The 15,854-nt window shown below is 43.5% G+C and overlaps 1 protein-coding gene across 4 annotated transcripts in view; it reads left to right on the top strand.

The window, feature by feature from the left end:
* Positions 1-15,854, top strand: part of tfpia (tissue factor pathway inhibitor a) — a 175,176-nt gene that overhangs the window by 132,305 nt on the left and 27,017 nt on the right. For 3 of the 4 annotated variants that reach the window (XM_084310385.1, XM_084310383.1, XM_084310382.1), the window contains one exon: positions 7,218-7,409. In XM_084310385.1, coding sequence (XP_084166511.1) covers positions 7,218-7,409 — 192 coding nt within the window. The remainder of the gene's footprint in view (positions 1-7,217; positions 7,410-15,854) is intronic. The other variant, XM_084310384.1, reaches the window with a different exon arrangement.

Genomic DNA, 15,854 nt, shown 5'->3' with positions numbered 1-15,854 from the left:
TTTCTTCTGTTTGTCTAATAAATGGCTAATGGTTCAAGGGAAAGCGTGAATAGTCCGGGACTCAGAGGACAACCCTGCCTGGAAAACCTAGAGACCGGGAATAGTGTGGAGCATATTTTCCCTGTAATTATCATTGCTGAGGGTGAGGCATAAAGTACTTGAATCATATGTATACATTTCTTTCCAAGCCCCATATAATATATATATATATATAATAGCCTCCAGCACTGTCCAAATATATTACCATTCTAGTCTATCAAAAGCCTTCATGGCATCCAGAGATAGAACAGTGGCCAAAGTTATATTGTCCTTACTGTTGTCAATTACATGCAATAATCTTTTTTTTTTTTTTTTTTTTTGGTCTTTTTCCCCCTCCATTTTTCCTCCGATTTTCTCCCATCCCAATGTTAGTCGTATGCCAATTCCCAGTCCCTTCCTGGTCTCTGCGCACTTACCCCCCACAGTCAGATCATCTGGGAGAGTGGATGCTACCACGTGCTTCCTCCGACACACGTCCAGTAGGGGTGGACGGTATAAACGGTATACGGTATAAACGGTATTAATTTGCTCTACGGTATGGATTTTGACTATACCGTTTAACCGGTAGAGCAGCTCTAAAATAGCAATGACGTCATGTAACCACAGCGCGACTATTTCAATCGCATTTGCCCCTAAAAATAGATAGAATTAGTCATAGATAATAGATATGTGCAAACTGGAAAAAGTTATTTAGGAGGCTTCGCGCAGTGGGCGTGTCAAGTTCTCAAGTTCTTTAATAGTTGTCATACAGAAGTACAGAATACTTTCATACAAAATGCTTCTTACTGTTACGCTCCAGAGACTGTGCTAGACAAGATAGTATCAAATAACATAATAACATAATATAGCATGAATTTAGAAGAAGAAAATGAGGTCACAGTGTTCGGTATAGACATATGTACAATGTTCTGAGTTACCATATAATATACAATACACAATACTATGCAGTGTACTAATGTACAGTACTATCTAGTGCAAAGCAGAAATGGGATGAGGTACAATTTTAGGTACAATTTACAGTAAGGTGTACGAGTTGTAGTGCAATCCTTCATCCATAAATATAAAGTGTGGGGAGTGGGTGCTACAGTGTGTTTGTTTAAAGTGGGTGTGTGCTATAAGTGTGTGGAGTGGGTGCTACAGTGTGTTTGTTTAAAGTGAGTGTGTGCGTGTGGATGTGTGTGCTATGTGCGTTTGGTGGTTGTTGTTGTGTAGTGTTCATTCATTGTTCGTTTAGCAGCCTGATGGCCTGGGGATAGAAGCTTCTTCTGAGTCTTTCTGTGCTCGCCTTGAGACTCCTGTATCGCTTGCCTGACCGCAGCAGTTCAAAGAGGCAGTTGTTCGGGTGACTGGAGTCTTTAATGATTCTCTTAGCCTTGCCCTTGCAACGCTTGTAGTAAATGTTCTGGAGGGTGGGGAGCCCCCCTCCAATTGTGCGTTCGGCTGAACGTGTCACTCTTTGTAGTCTGCTTTGGTCTTGTGCAGTGCTATTCCCAAACCAGGAGGTGATGTTGCCGGTCAAGATGCTCTCTATTGTACATGAGTAGAAGTTCTTAAGGATCTTCTGGCTGACTTGGAACTTCCTTAGGCGCCTGAGGAAGTAGAGGCGTTGTCGTGCCTTCTTCACAACACTGTTAATGTGTGTGGTCCATGTCAAGTCCTCGGATATGTAGGCTCCGAGGTACTTAAAGCTGTTGACTCTCTCAACCGGTGCCCCGTCGATGCTGAGGGGGCTGTAGTCCTTGACCCCCGACCTCCTGAAGTCCACAATCATCTCCTTTGTTTTTCTGACGTTCAGGGAGAGGCTGTTTTCCTGGCACCATCCCGCCAGGACCTTGACCTCTTCCAGGTAGGCCCTCTCGTCGTTGGCAGAGATCAGGCCCACCACCACTGTGTCGTCAGCAAATTTGACGATTGTATTGCTACTCCGCTGAGCCACACAGTCGTGTGTGTACAGGGAGTAGAGGAGGGGACTCAGAACACAGCCCTGGGGGGCCCCTATGTTGAGGGTGATGGATGAGGAGGTGCAGTTGCCTGCTCTCACCACCTGGGGTCTGCCAGTCAGGAAGTCCAAGACCCACTGGCAGAGGTCATAGCCCAAGCCCAGGTCCCTGAGCTTGGCTATGAGTATGGAGGGGACTATGGTATTGAATGCCGAGCTGTAGTCGATGAATAGCATTCTCACATAGTTCCCCTGCCTCTTGTCCAGGTGTGATGCTGCTGTGTGCAGCACATGGGATATGGCGTCCTCCGTGGACCTGTTGGGGCGGTATGCAAATTGCAGGGGGTCCATGTTGATGGGGAGGGAGGAGCAGATGTAGCCCTTTACTAGCTTCTCGAAGCACTTCATGGCTATGGAGGTGAGAGCTACAGGGCGGTAGTCGTTGAGGCAAGCAGGCTTGGATTTTTTGGGTACAGGGATAATAGTGGACTTCTTCAGGCAGGTGGGGATGACAGCCTGTTCTAAGGACAGGTTAAATATGTCAGTGAATACTGGGGCCAGTTGGTCGGCACAGACTTTTAGGACGCGGCCGGGGATGCCGTCTGGACCTGCTGCCTTCCTGATATTCACTTTTTTAAAGGTCCGCCTCACCTCATGCTCTGTTACCCTGAACACTGTGCCTCCATCAGCAGCCGACCCCCCCCCCCCCCCCCATTGCCGAGGCTTGTGAGCTGGTGTTGTTATTACCAGCATCAAACCTCGCATAGAAGGTATTGAGGTCATTTGCTAAGGAGATGTCACTGTTCAGTTTGAGGGAGGCGCCTTTGTAGTCTGTCATCGTTTTGAGCCCCTGCCACATAGCTCTAGAGTCAGCTTGTTCAAACTGGAGTTCAATTTTATCCCTGTAGCGTCGTTTGGCCTCTGACACAGTCCTCCTTACGTTGTATCGCGCCACCTTGTGGTCATTCATGTTGCCTGCCTCTAGGCTGTCGTTGTATGCTTTGGTGCGCTCTCTCAGAGCTTCACGGACGGATTTGTCTACCCAGGGTTTTTGATTTGGGTAAACTTTCATTTTGGTAGTGGGGATTGTTTCTTTCACCCTAGTACAAACATAGTCCAGCACTGTCTCCGTGTAGGCATTAATGTTATCTGTGTCGCGGAACACATTCCAGTCTGTGTTGTGAAACACTGACCGGATCGTATCCTCTGACGTCACATCCCATTTCTGCACCTCTCGCGAGACTACGGGAGTACTTTTAATTCTCTGTCTGTACTTTGGTGAAAGAAAAATTGATGCGTGATCTGACTTACCGAAGCCACTATCAGAATGAGCCTTGTAGCCACCTTTAAATTGCGTGTAACAGTGATCTAGGATGTTACCGCCTCTGGTGTTGCAAGTCACATGCTGATAGAAGTCAGGTAATACCTTTCTCAGATTGGCGCTATTGAAATCTCCCAGAACTAAAATGGCGGCGTTAACATTCGCCTCTTGGATTCTATTTACCTCGTCGTGTAGTCTGGAGAGCGCAACCTTGTTGCTGGCTTGCGGTGGAATATACACTCCGACCAGGACGATCGCCGTTAACTCCCTCGGGAGGAAGAAAGGACGACACTTGATGGTTATATATTCCAGTTCTGGGGAGCAGTGGTTGGATAATTCCTTCACGTTAGTTGGGTCACTCCAATTTTTGTTCAACATGAAGGCAATACCTCCTCCACGTTGTTTACCGGATTCTGCTGTTCTATCCTTGCGGTGAATGAAGAAATGATCGGCCGGTTGGATGGCGTGGTCTGGGACTTCTGGCGCCAGCCACGTCTCGATGAAGCAGATAACGTTACAGTCCCTAACGTCTCTCTGGAATTGAATCCTTGCTCGGATGTCGTCTAGTTTATTGTCTATTGATTGTACATTGGCTAGCAATATACTGGGTAGTGGTGTCCTGTGCCGCCTGGTTCTCAGCCTGTTACGGACTCCAGCTCTCTTTCCTCGCCGTCTGGGTCCTTTGTCCCTGGGGGCGAGATCCGGTCCTGATGTCCTCAAGATCTCAACGGGCCATTGTTGCGGTTCAGAGAGCTGATCCAGAGAGTAATCCAGTCGGTAAGTTTCCCGTAATCCAATGTCTATAAGTGACTGACGGTCATACACATTAAATGCACCTACTGTTGGTACAGACAAAACTCTTAAAACTATAAATATTAACAAAAGTATGCACAGTCTCGACGGAGCGCACAGACAGGCAGCCGGTCGTAGCGGCTTGTCATGCAATTGTCATTTCATAATAAACACATATCACCGCGGCGCACAGCAAGTTTCAATTTCAGTTCCTGGCATTTTTAACCAGTGGAGAAAGGTAAGATATTTCCCTATCGTTTTTCTTATATGAATTATTCTACGTTAATAAAACATACCTGGTGATCAACTACAGTTTGCTGTAAACATTAGATATGTGTGTAGTGTTATGATAACGACGGCAGCAGCGGGAGCCGGGAGGAAGGCGTGCAGCAGTGGATTTGCGAATAGCATGCAGCTGCAGAGCCGCAGAGCCAGTGGCTCTTTCAGGTCTGGTCACAGGCCCGTCAAACAGCGCCCCCCCACCCTTGCGCCGTCTCTAAGCATTTTGTGTGTCAATTTGTTGACACATGTGTCAATTTGTTGACACATGTGTCAATTTGTTGACACAATTGTCAATTCTTAAAGCTGAGGATGAGTGGCACCTTTGTCTCAATTCTTATTCAATTCAATTCGCTCTGCAGCTACATATGCTTCTAGCAAAATCCAGCCCCGCTGTTTGCAATGGGAGCAGGAGTCTCGACTCGGGACTTATTTTATTTGGAATATAATGACTTTATACGCAAAAGTAGCCTAGTTTTAAGTTAAAATATTATAAATCTACATGCCTTGAGGATGTCATTCTTTATATAGCCTGCCTATCAGGCAAAAAAAATTATTCTAACAGAAACACTGATACCGTGATATATACCGTTACCGTCTATGCTTCAAATTATACCGTGATATACATTTTAGACCATACCGTCCACCCCTAACGTCCAGCCAATCACCGCTTCTTTTCACCTGGCAGCGCGGATTCTTATCGAGGGGGCGTAGCGTGTGGGAGGACCACACTATCCCCCTCGAGTCCTATCCGCGCTTAGCAGGCGCCCCGACCGAACTGTAGGAGTCGCTGTTTACAACGACCCGGACCCACCCCGCCAGGTTCTCCCACCCTCTAATACAGCCAATTGTATTAGTGCAGACGGCCAGCCAAGCTGGTGACAACCCCGGAGCTGTGAGCTGGATTCGAACAGGCGAATCCAGCTCACAGCTCCGGGGTTGGTGACGAACGCAATCTCCGCTCGGCCACCTAACCGCCTTCATGCAATAATCTTTTAAGGTTATCTGCGGCTAAGCATCCCTGAATAAATCCGGTTTGATCACTTTGTACCAGCACTGTCATATACTTCTGTAGACATCGGGCCAGTACTGTGGCAAATATTTTAAGATCGACCCAGAGAAGACTCAGGGGCCTATAGCTGCCACAGTCATTGGGGTCCTTGTCCTTTTTGAGTAGTAAAGAAATTACAGACATATTTACATCTCGAGAATCCCCCCTGTTCAATGGCGTGTTCAATCATCTCAAGTAACAATGGGCCCAGCTGGTCCCAGAATGCTAAGTATAATTCAGGTGGCCCTTCGTTGAGCCAACCACCTAGTCCCAGAAAGTGCTCCCCGTCCATACACCATGAACATAATCAAGCTACCCATATGATTATTTGATATGTAATTGCGATCTGATGGCGGTATATCCACCGGCCTGCTGCCTGGTAATGACAGTGTCCCCTTCGCCCAAGAATCCCACCCTCCACCACTGATTGACAACCGGCCAACCCAATAACGTTTTACAATTTAACATCAACACTACAACTGTAATAAGCTCAGTTCAGTAACCATGAACATATGGCTCATGGCTAGCTATCAACCAGTAAGTAATACAAAGTACTACTGAACTAATAAAGTGCATTCAACCGGTTAGCATGTTAGCATCCTCAGTGCACCTGACCACAGATCACGCTAGCCCCTGCTGACAAAACTTCATAAACATTGCGCCAACCTAACCTGTTAGCTCACATGTAGTCAGACCACCCGGCCCATGTGGCCTGCACATCATCAATCCCAAACAAATATTAGTTTAGGCATGAGATAACAGTATAGTTCAAAATGTAATACAAGATATTTGTATTAAAATCTTTAAAGAAAAATTCAATACCATTGTAGCAGGAATGTTGGGCTACCTATCGCTAGCTAAAAAGTGAGCTAGGAGCAATACTGTGTCAGTTCAAGCACATGTCCATGTCCGGTTAGCTTAAATGAGCACAAGGTTAGCTTATGTAATGGCCAGAGCTAGATAGCTTATGTAGCCAGTTGGCTCAATGCTGTATATCTGCATAGTCTGCAGTCTAGCTAGCCAGCCATTTTATCTGTTCCCTGGCTTATTCAAGAATATGTTGATCCCGACATGTGGGCCAGCCCAATGTTACATCAATGTCAAAAACACAAGTTATTTTATTTCTAAGCCTAGCTTAGCTTAGTATGACAAAAGTTCAAAGCTTGTTAGCCAACCTAGCTCGGCTCCGCCCGGCCATAGCCGGTTCCATACCGACGCCGTTAGCATTCACTCTCAGTCATCCTACAGGTTAACCCTCTCTTTCTTCAAATATTCTTCGGCCTTTGCAAGCGACCAAAACGTCCTCCGTTCCTCATCCTTCAGCTTCACGGACAGCCTGGCCGGGAAAAGCAACGCTGGTCTGCAACCCAACTTCCATAGTCATGGTGTCCCGGTACTCCCCTATCTGCACCAACACTTCAGGAGTATAGTCCTCAAAGATGGCAAACTTGTGGTCTTCATAGGGTAAATCTCCCCTCCTGGACCGGGCCGCTCAGAGGATTAGCTCATTTGTCTGTAGCATGTGGAGTCTCACAATTATGGGTCTTTGTTTTTGGTCCTTACCGGGATTCGCTAGGTTAGCTCTATGGGCTACATCACGTTCCGGAGGTTTATAGAGGACATCTTTTCCCCGGGGCTATGAGTGTTCTAAAAAGCTTACTGTCCGTCCACAAGTCAACCTCCTCAAACACATGTGAATATACCCAAAATGTAGGACGTCAAATCTTCTGCTTTTGGCTTGTAGTTTTGATGTTGGTTTTCTTTTCTTTTCCTTTTTTTTTTACTGTGTTCTTCAGACTTCAATCCACCGGAGTTCTGCCTCAGTCATCGCGACAAGGGCACGTGCACCGGAGTAGAGAGGCGGTTTGCGTACAACCCCAGCACCAGGAAGTGCCACATGTTCGGTTACAGTGGCTGCGGGGGGAACGAGAACAACTTCGCCAGCAAGAGACACTGCATGAAGATGTGCATGAACTTCAGGAGTAAGGGTATGAATAGCAGTTACTATCTTACACCACCGTCGGGTAAAAAACCATGTGTCTCCAATGCATAGTTAGAAATTAAAGGATTGGTCCGCAGGAGTCTTCTTTCTGATTTGTCACAAAACGAGAGTAATTTCAGTCCAGCTGTAAAGCACTTGCATCAGTGTTTTTTTTTTTTATTCATAGTAGACAATGTTGGCATGATGCTAAGCATGAAGGAAGCATGAAGCATTCTAATTTATACAGTAAGCCATATTCATGTTTCATGCCACTAGCGTGATACCGCTTCCTGTATCTCAGAAACCTAAACGCAGATGCAAGTGCTTTATGGATGGACTGTTAAGTCCCACTTTGAGACAAATTAGATCACACCTGCCTTGTATGGTTGAATCGATCCCTGGAACATTTATGCCTTTGGTTCTCTTTGGTCTTCCGGCCAAAATCCTGCATTTAATGAAGCTTACTGGACAGTTTTTGCTCCATTGTGCGATTCCCAATCATCATAGGGTTATTATTTTCATAGTTGGTTCTAAATAGCCAAATTATCATACTTTACTCAATACACTGAGGAGCATGTACATGTATGCAGGGACAGCAGGGTGGCCAGGTGGTTGGCAATACTGTACTGTAACCCATTATCTGGACAGTCACCTCCTGTGACTGCTAGGCATGATGATAGTGCAATTCTTTTTTTTGTGTTATTTTTTTATAATTTTTTAAACATAACATACAATTAGATATACAAGCATTAATTAACAGTACACATCCAATGAAATCACCATTTAAAAAAATTTAGCATACGAGATATACACCTAATACTTGCTATCTAATACCCTACATACATAAATTATGCTCTCGCTCGCTCCCCCCCCCCCCCCCCCCCCCCCCCGGACCCCCACTTGGATAATCCATCCATTATCATTCGCTCCTAACCAGGCACTACAATTCATATGCTAGCTTTTATTCTCTCCACCACTTCTAACCACATTGCAATTTTGGTTTCACTGACACCTAAAATTCTTGCTGTAGATATTTCTAGATAAATCACGTCGAGATATGTAAGAACCCAAACCTTCCGACACATTTTTTTCCGGTTGAAACCATCTTGATGCTATCAGCTTTTTAGCCGCTGTGATACCAGATAAAACTAATCTCTTTAGCTGTATAGGGACAGCAAACTCAAAAACATCATTCAACAGCAATACAGAGGGGTGTACAGGTATATTCAGAATTAAGAAATTTGATAATTGCTGGGACACTTCTTTCCAGAATATCTTAACTGGTGGGCAATCCCAGTACATGTGCATACATGTACCCTCATCCCCATTTGTACATAAGGAGCATCTGGAGTCTTGTTTAAGTCCCATTCTGTTCAATCTTATAGGAGTCAGGTATGTCCTATGAATATAGTTAATATTAATTTGTTGATGGTCCGGGTTACGTGACGCAAGTCGAACGTTTGCCCAGACTTCTTGCCAATCAAAATTTATTTCCAGGTCTGGTATATCCCTCCTCCAGACTGAGTCTAGGGGGAGGATTCCATACGAGGACGTTAGTAATTGATGATAAAAATCTGATACAAAACCTCTCGATGTCTCTCTTTCATAGAACAATTTGTGGTATCTGTGGTGTTCAATTGGTATCCTTAATGGGACTCCATGAGCCTTCAAACATACCAATAACTGTGCGTAAAAATTATGTGGAACTGGTGAGATACATTTTTGTATGTGTCTTCATATCTACAAAAACCCTGTTTGTTGAAAACATCTCCTAATGTGTGTATGCCCTGCTTTTCCCATTTAGGGTATCTTATAGGTCGTTTTTCAATCAGGAGTGTATTGTTATTGAATAGGGGAGTATGCCTATGCCATTTATGTGGGTTAAAATATCTTTTTTGTGTTTCACGCCATATCCGGATCGCATGAGTAATAATGGATCCAAATTTCAATTTGCATTGCTTAATTGATCATTTGGTGTATACTATGTCCTGCAGTCTATGTGGTGCTACTATATTTACTTCTAAATTTCTCCAGGATACAGATGCTTGGGAATCAAACCAGGTTGTCAGTGTACGCCTTAAAATAGTGGTAAAAATCTGGAAATGCCATACCTCCGTCGGCTTTGTTTCTCTGTGCTGTGGATCTTTTTATACGTGGAGGTTTGTTATTCCAAATAAATTTGTATGCGGTAGAGTGTAATTTTTTCCAGTAACCATCTGGAGGGGGTAACGGTAGCATTGAGCTAATGAAGTTGATTCTAGGTAGGACATCCATCTTAACTATTGATACCCGTGCCTGTACTGGGTTTTTAAGTTTTGACCACCTGTCAAAGTCGTATTTGATCTTATCTTGGATTTTTATGTAATTGTACTTCACCGTTTGGCTTATAGTAGGGAATACTTCAACTCCCAAACATCTGAAGTGTTTAACCATTGGTATTTCTTCTGGAAGGAGTATATTTTTTGCAGGGGCATTAAGTGGAAGGAAAGCCGACTTTGGCCAATTTATCCTAAATCCCGATAGATTGCCAAAGTCATCAATCAACTTGAGAAGATGAGGCATTGAGGTGTTAGGGTTTTGCATGAACAGTATTATGTCGTCCGCATATAAACAAATTTTATGTTGTGTGCCCTTGATTGCGATTGGTTCTATGGATTGGGATTGTCTTATATATTGTGCTAAAGGCTCTAATGATAAATCGAATAGTCCGGGACTAAGAGGGCAACCCTGTCTAGAAGAGCGTGATACCGGAATGATTTCGGAGGTGATTATACCTGTTGTAATCATGGCCGATGGGTCTTTGTATAATACTTTAATCATATCAATGAATCCTTTTCCTAACCGCATCCTTTTTTTTTTTTTTTATCTTTTTCCCCCTCCTTTTTCCTCCGATTTTCTCCCATCCCAATGTTAGTCGTTATGCCAATTCCCAATCCCCTTCCTGGTCGCTGCGCACTTACCCCCTACAGTCGGTCTGGGAGAGTGGAGGCTACCACGTGCTTCCTCCGACACACGTCCACTAACCCCATCCTTTCTAATACTGCCCATAGATAAGACCATTCCAACCTATCAAAAGCTTTCATTGCATCCAGGGACAGCATCGCCTTAGGTGTGGTGTCATCCTTGCTGGCATCTAGCACATGTAGTAACCGTCTTATATTATCCGTGATCAAGCGGCCTCTTATGAAGCCAGTCTGATCAGGATGAACTAAAGACGTCATATGCTTTTGAAGTCTGATGGCTAATAGGGATGGGTACCTTTCACATTTGAACCGATACGGTACCGGTACCTGTGAATCGATACCGGTACCCAACGGTACCTTTTTTCGGTACTTTAGTCTCAAAAATCTTTATTTACCTACCTCAGTCGTGAAAAAAAACTTCAAATAACTACAATTTCGACCGTTTTCGGCTTGCCATTGCTCCGACTGCTTTGTTGTTGAATCAAGTCAAATCCTAGGTAAGCATATATTGTGCGTGTGAACGTTGACATGAAAATAAAAAAGCAAAAAACTAAAAAAAAAAAAAAAAAAAAATCGGTATCTCACTTGAATCGATACTCGGTAGTGCCGACGTGTTTCGGTTCGGTACCTCAAAAGTACCGAATTCGGTACCCATCCCTAATGGCTAATACCTTGGAGTACAGCTTGATATCGGTTCCGAGGAGGCTTAAGGGTCTATAACTACCGCAATCGGTGGGGTCTTTGTCTTTTTTAAGGAGGACTGTTATGAGTGCAATATTGTCGTTCTTATGGAAGTTCCCCTCCTTGATTGAATATAAAATCATTGTAAGTAATAGGGGTCCAATTACATCCCAACATGAGAGGTACATTTCTGGTGGGATACCGTCTCTTCCAGGAGTCCTACCACTTTGCATTTCAGATATGGCCTCCCTAAGTTCATCTAGTGTGATGGGTGTTTCTAACTGTTTAGCGTCATCCTCTGATAGTTTAGGGAGGTTAATTTGATTAAGATATGTGTCCATTTTGTTTTGATCAAAGGTCGTTTCTGATTCATACAAGTTGGAGTAGAACTTTTTGAATGTCTCGTTGATTTTTTTAGGGTCTGTAACAAGTCCTTGTTGTGCTTTAATGGTAGTTATATCTGCAAATTTTGCGTTGACTCTTAACCGCATAGCTAGTAGGTGACTTGGTTTAGAACCATGAAAGTAATGCTGTTGTCTTGTGCTAAGTATTTGTACTTTAGATTGTTGTTTATAAATGGCATTAATCTCTTTTTTTAACACATTAATTTGAGTTTCCAGTCGAACCGAGTAGTTCTATTGTAAAGAGGAAAATAGTAGAGTAAAGCGTTTCCAGCTCTGCCAGTTTTGAGCAACGATTCTTGCGTATTTTGGAGGAAAAGTACCCGGTAAAATCCTTGATCAATCCCTTTACCGACATCCATACTATTCTGGGGTCCTGTACCGATTTCGCATTCTCCAGTAGGAATACAGAAAGAGCTTCTTTGAGTTGTGTAATGAATTCCTTGTTATTCAGCAATATTGAGTTAAATTGCCATCTTGGGGCTCGGGATGACAGTATACCAAATGATCCTTTTAGGAGTAAATAACAGTGATCTGATAGTGCATTGGGTACCATTTCCACGTCATAGTTATCCAATAGTCTCGGGGATGCAAACACATAATCTATTCTGGAAAGTGTGTTATGTCTTGCAGATCGACAAGAGTACTTCCGGGTCGTGGGGTTGAGTGATCGCCATAGCTCATTTACACCTGTATTCTTCGACCAATCCTTTAATGCATTAGATGAATTTTTCTGGTCGTTGGAAAAGGTGGGATAAGATTTATCCATCCCAGGATCCCAAATGGCATTAAAATCCACACCAATTATAAATGAGTATTCAGGAAGGTTTAACATTGTTCTGGTAAGTGTAGTGTAGAAGTTAGCTTCGTACAAATTTGGGGCATATACCGCTACCAACGCTATTTTCCTATTCCTGTATACAATTTTAGCTATGGTTATCCGACCATCTGCATCAGACCATACTCCCTTCAATTCAATATTCAACTTCCGTTTCACGACTATAGCAACTCCACGGGTTCTCGTTCCAAAGGAAGAGTGACTAATGTCATGATATATGTTGTCCGCTAACGTAGCTTTGTCTTCCACTAAAATGTGCGTTTCGCTTAGAAGAGCCACGTCGACCCGTTTGTTTTTCATCAGTGTGAGCACGCTTTTGCGTATGTTGATTATTTATTCCCCCAGTATTCCAGATCATTATATTCAAACTAGCCATAATCTATACATGTTGTTGTGTAATTGTTGGTAATGCTTCTGGAGTGCGAATTCACAACTACTATTGAGGTCCCGTTGAGAGCCGAGCTTAAAAACATACATATATACAAATAAACCCCTAAATCCCCCTCCCTCAGAGTCGTACAGGACTGTGTTCCATAGACACAACCTTCGCGTATAACTCCCTCCCTTACACCACCGGTTTGCCCAAAGTGAGCCTTTTAACCTTAACTTTCCTATGCTAATTGCCATAGGATCTAAAACTTTCATTCTAATTTAATAGAATGTCACTTGTGGTCTAGCGCCTTCCCTTTAATGTAATAAAAATAATGTGAAAAATGAAAAATATACCTCAATTGGCATATTTATTTGAACCTTCTACTAACATGTATATGTTGGAACCTTCAGAAAAAAGAGAAAAAGAAAAAAAAAATATTTTTAGAACTAAATTATGTAAATCCCTAAAGCAGGCTTATACCTTTAGATGAAAATGAGGTTTTTAAATCCTTGTATGCAGTTCGTCCCCCGACAAGTGTGGGCATTAAACCGTTAGGAGGGTTTATTGAACTTCCATATCTGGTTCATGTGCATATACATACTGAATGTTATTGTTCACAGGCCTTCATTGTAGGAGTACAGTGTATTCTAGAAAGTTAGCCACCGATCTTGATTTGATTTGTATGTTCCAGAATATTCGTCCTATCCAAGAGTTATGTCATTCCAGTGTATTCCAGTATATTCCAGTATGACACTGAACGATCGAAAGAGAATCCAGAATGTTCCAGAGTGTTCCAAAATGTCAACGTTAGAATATTGCCTGCACAAAAACCAGAAATCTATAAATATAGTGCCTATCGTTTCGTATTAAACTCTTTGTACCTCAATTTTGCCAACAGGCTTATTTGTTGCCGCTTTTGTAGCCGAGCCATGGCAAAGTCATCCAAATAAAAATAAGAAAATAAGAAAAAAAGATGAATAAGCTTGTCATCTGAGATGGGCCTATGGTGCGTCCGGCCCCGAGGGGCCGGTATCATGTTGTGTTTGCTTCATGTAATCTTCGGCGTCTTCAGGCGAGCGTAACCCCAATCTTTTCCCATTTTCCCCCACAATGGAGAGAAACGCTGGGTAGCGAAGGCTGGGCTGGAGTTTCCTCTTATAGAGCTTCTGCAACACTTCTTTGTAAGGGGCTCGTCGGATTATAGCCTCCCTGCACAAATCTTCGTAGAACGACACTGGTTTATCGTTATATTTCAGTTTCCCCCATTGCTTACGTGCCTCTCTGATGATCGTGTCTCTTATTTCTGTTTTACGCAGAGTAGCAATGATAACTCTCGCCTTGTTGTGTTTGGGGTCCCGGGTACCGATTATATTACAATGATCCACTAACGGCATTGTGGGGAGGATTTCTTTACCTAGAATTTCAGCTAACACTGTTGGAAATGTGTCGTCTGTGCATTTAACTGATTCATCCAATCCCACAATACGGATATTAAATCTACGATAGTGACGTTCGGAATCGAGCAGCCTCTCCATTGATTTCTCTTTGTTGTCATGTATCTTCTTCAAAAGCACTTTGTCCCCCTGTTGCATCTCCTCCGCTAGCTCCATGAATCCTTCATGAAAAGCCTTCTTGCTCTCCTCGACTTTCAATGTAAATTCGATCACAGTGTTTTCAACTGCAGTAATACGCTCGGAATGATTTGCGGCCGCTGTTTTAACCTCTTCGAATTTAGCATCGATATATAATTTGAAAGCGTCAGCCTTGACGTCCGCTTTATCCATCAGATCCTTTATCAGATTAGTCAGAGACTTGAAATCGGGTGGTGTATTCTCCATGCCTGTATCGGTTGAGGTTGCAGGAGCGTTGGCAGGAGCGGCGGTATTGTCGGAGCGGAGCGTTGACCAAACGTGTCCGCTACATCGCGTTCTCAAACCGGAAGTCTGATTGTGCAATTCTATACCACCATCACTGAGTCCATCATCACCTCCTATATCACCATCTGGACGCTGCAGCCACTGCCAGGGACAAGGGCAGACTGCAGTGTATCATACGCTCCACTGAGAAGGTGATTCGCTAGAAATCTGCCATCTATCCAGGATATGTACACCACCACCTGAGGCGAGGAGGTAGGGTCGTGGCCGACCCCCTCCCAACCTTCTGTCAGTAAGCTGCGGTCCATCAGGACCAAAACCCCATGCCACAAGGACTCCCCATTTGCCCATCTGAAGCTGGCCTCACCCCCCCCCCCTCCAATCTCCACAACTGTCTTTACCCTTTGCCTTTCCCTGGTCAATATTGTGCACATGCCTGCACAAACTGTACAGTTTTTTCACAACAGATATTGCAAATTTTTGTAAATATTTATATAATTTATTTTATTTTATTCCTATTTTATATATTTGTTTACTGTAGTACGTGTTTGACTTGTAGTACTTGTTTTTTCATTCTACTTTATTTCTTTCATTGTACTTTCTCTGTTTATCGTATGCACCAATGCAATTCATTCCTAGCCTCCTTGCACTGGCTTCCTATACATTTTAGAATTAATTTCAAGGTCCTGGGCCCTCATTTATCAAGTTTTCTTAGAAACTGTTCTATTTCCATACGTAAGCACAGAATTTAGAATGTGTGCATGCAAAAAAAAAAAGGATTTGTCACACGTGCGTACACAGGTCCTACGCACACCTGTCATGATAAATATCACCTTGCTCCTACGCTGAGGCTCGTGCACACTTTCACGTATTTGCATACCAGAACCGCCCCGATTAACCATATACGGTAATGGAACACCCCCATGAAATGTGGAAAAGTGGACTAACCCGAGCGAACTCTGAGAGACTTCACTGAGAGCAAGATTGATCACCGAGGTCCAACCAACAAATTGAACGTATAATCTTCGGTGCGCCGGGAGCCAAGGATGTTGACTGACCCAGTCCTGCTACAGAACCAGCACATTGACAGAAATAAATGACAAGATGACCCGACATTAAGCACTGTAATGACTGAAATTAAATCAATTTCAGCAGGCCAACTCTGCGCTCTACAATGCCTATTATGTGCGCTCGTCATGAGCCTGTGGTTCTGGTCAGAGTCATTATGGCTTCAGTGGATAACCCTGATCTGCATTGTGATGTTTTCGATACCCCAGTAATAACATTACAATTGAATTAAATACAATTAGGCCTGAATGAGA

This window comes from Notolepis coatsorum (assembly GCF_963971535.1).
Source record: "Notolepis coatsorum genome assembly, chromosome: 3".
NCBI lineage: Eukaryota > Metazoa > Chordata > Actinopteri > Aulopiformes > Paralepididae > Notolepis > Notolepis coatsorum.
This window is presented reverse-complemented; position numbering and strand designations above follow the sequence as displayed.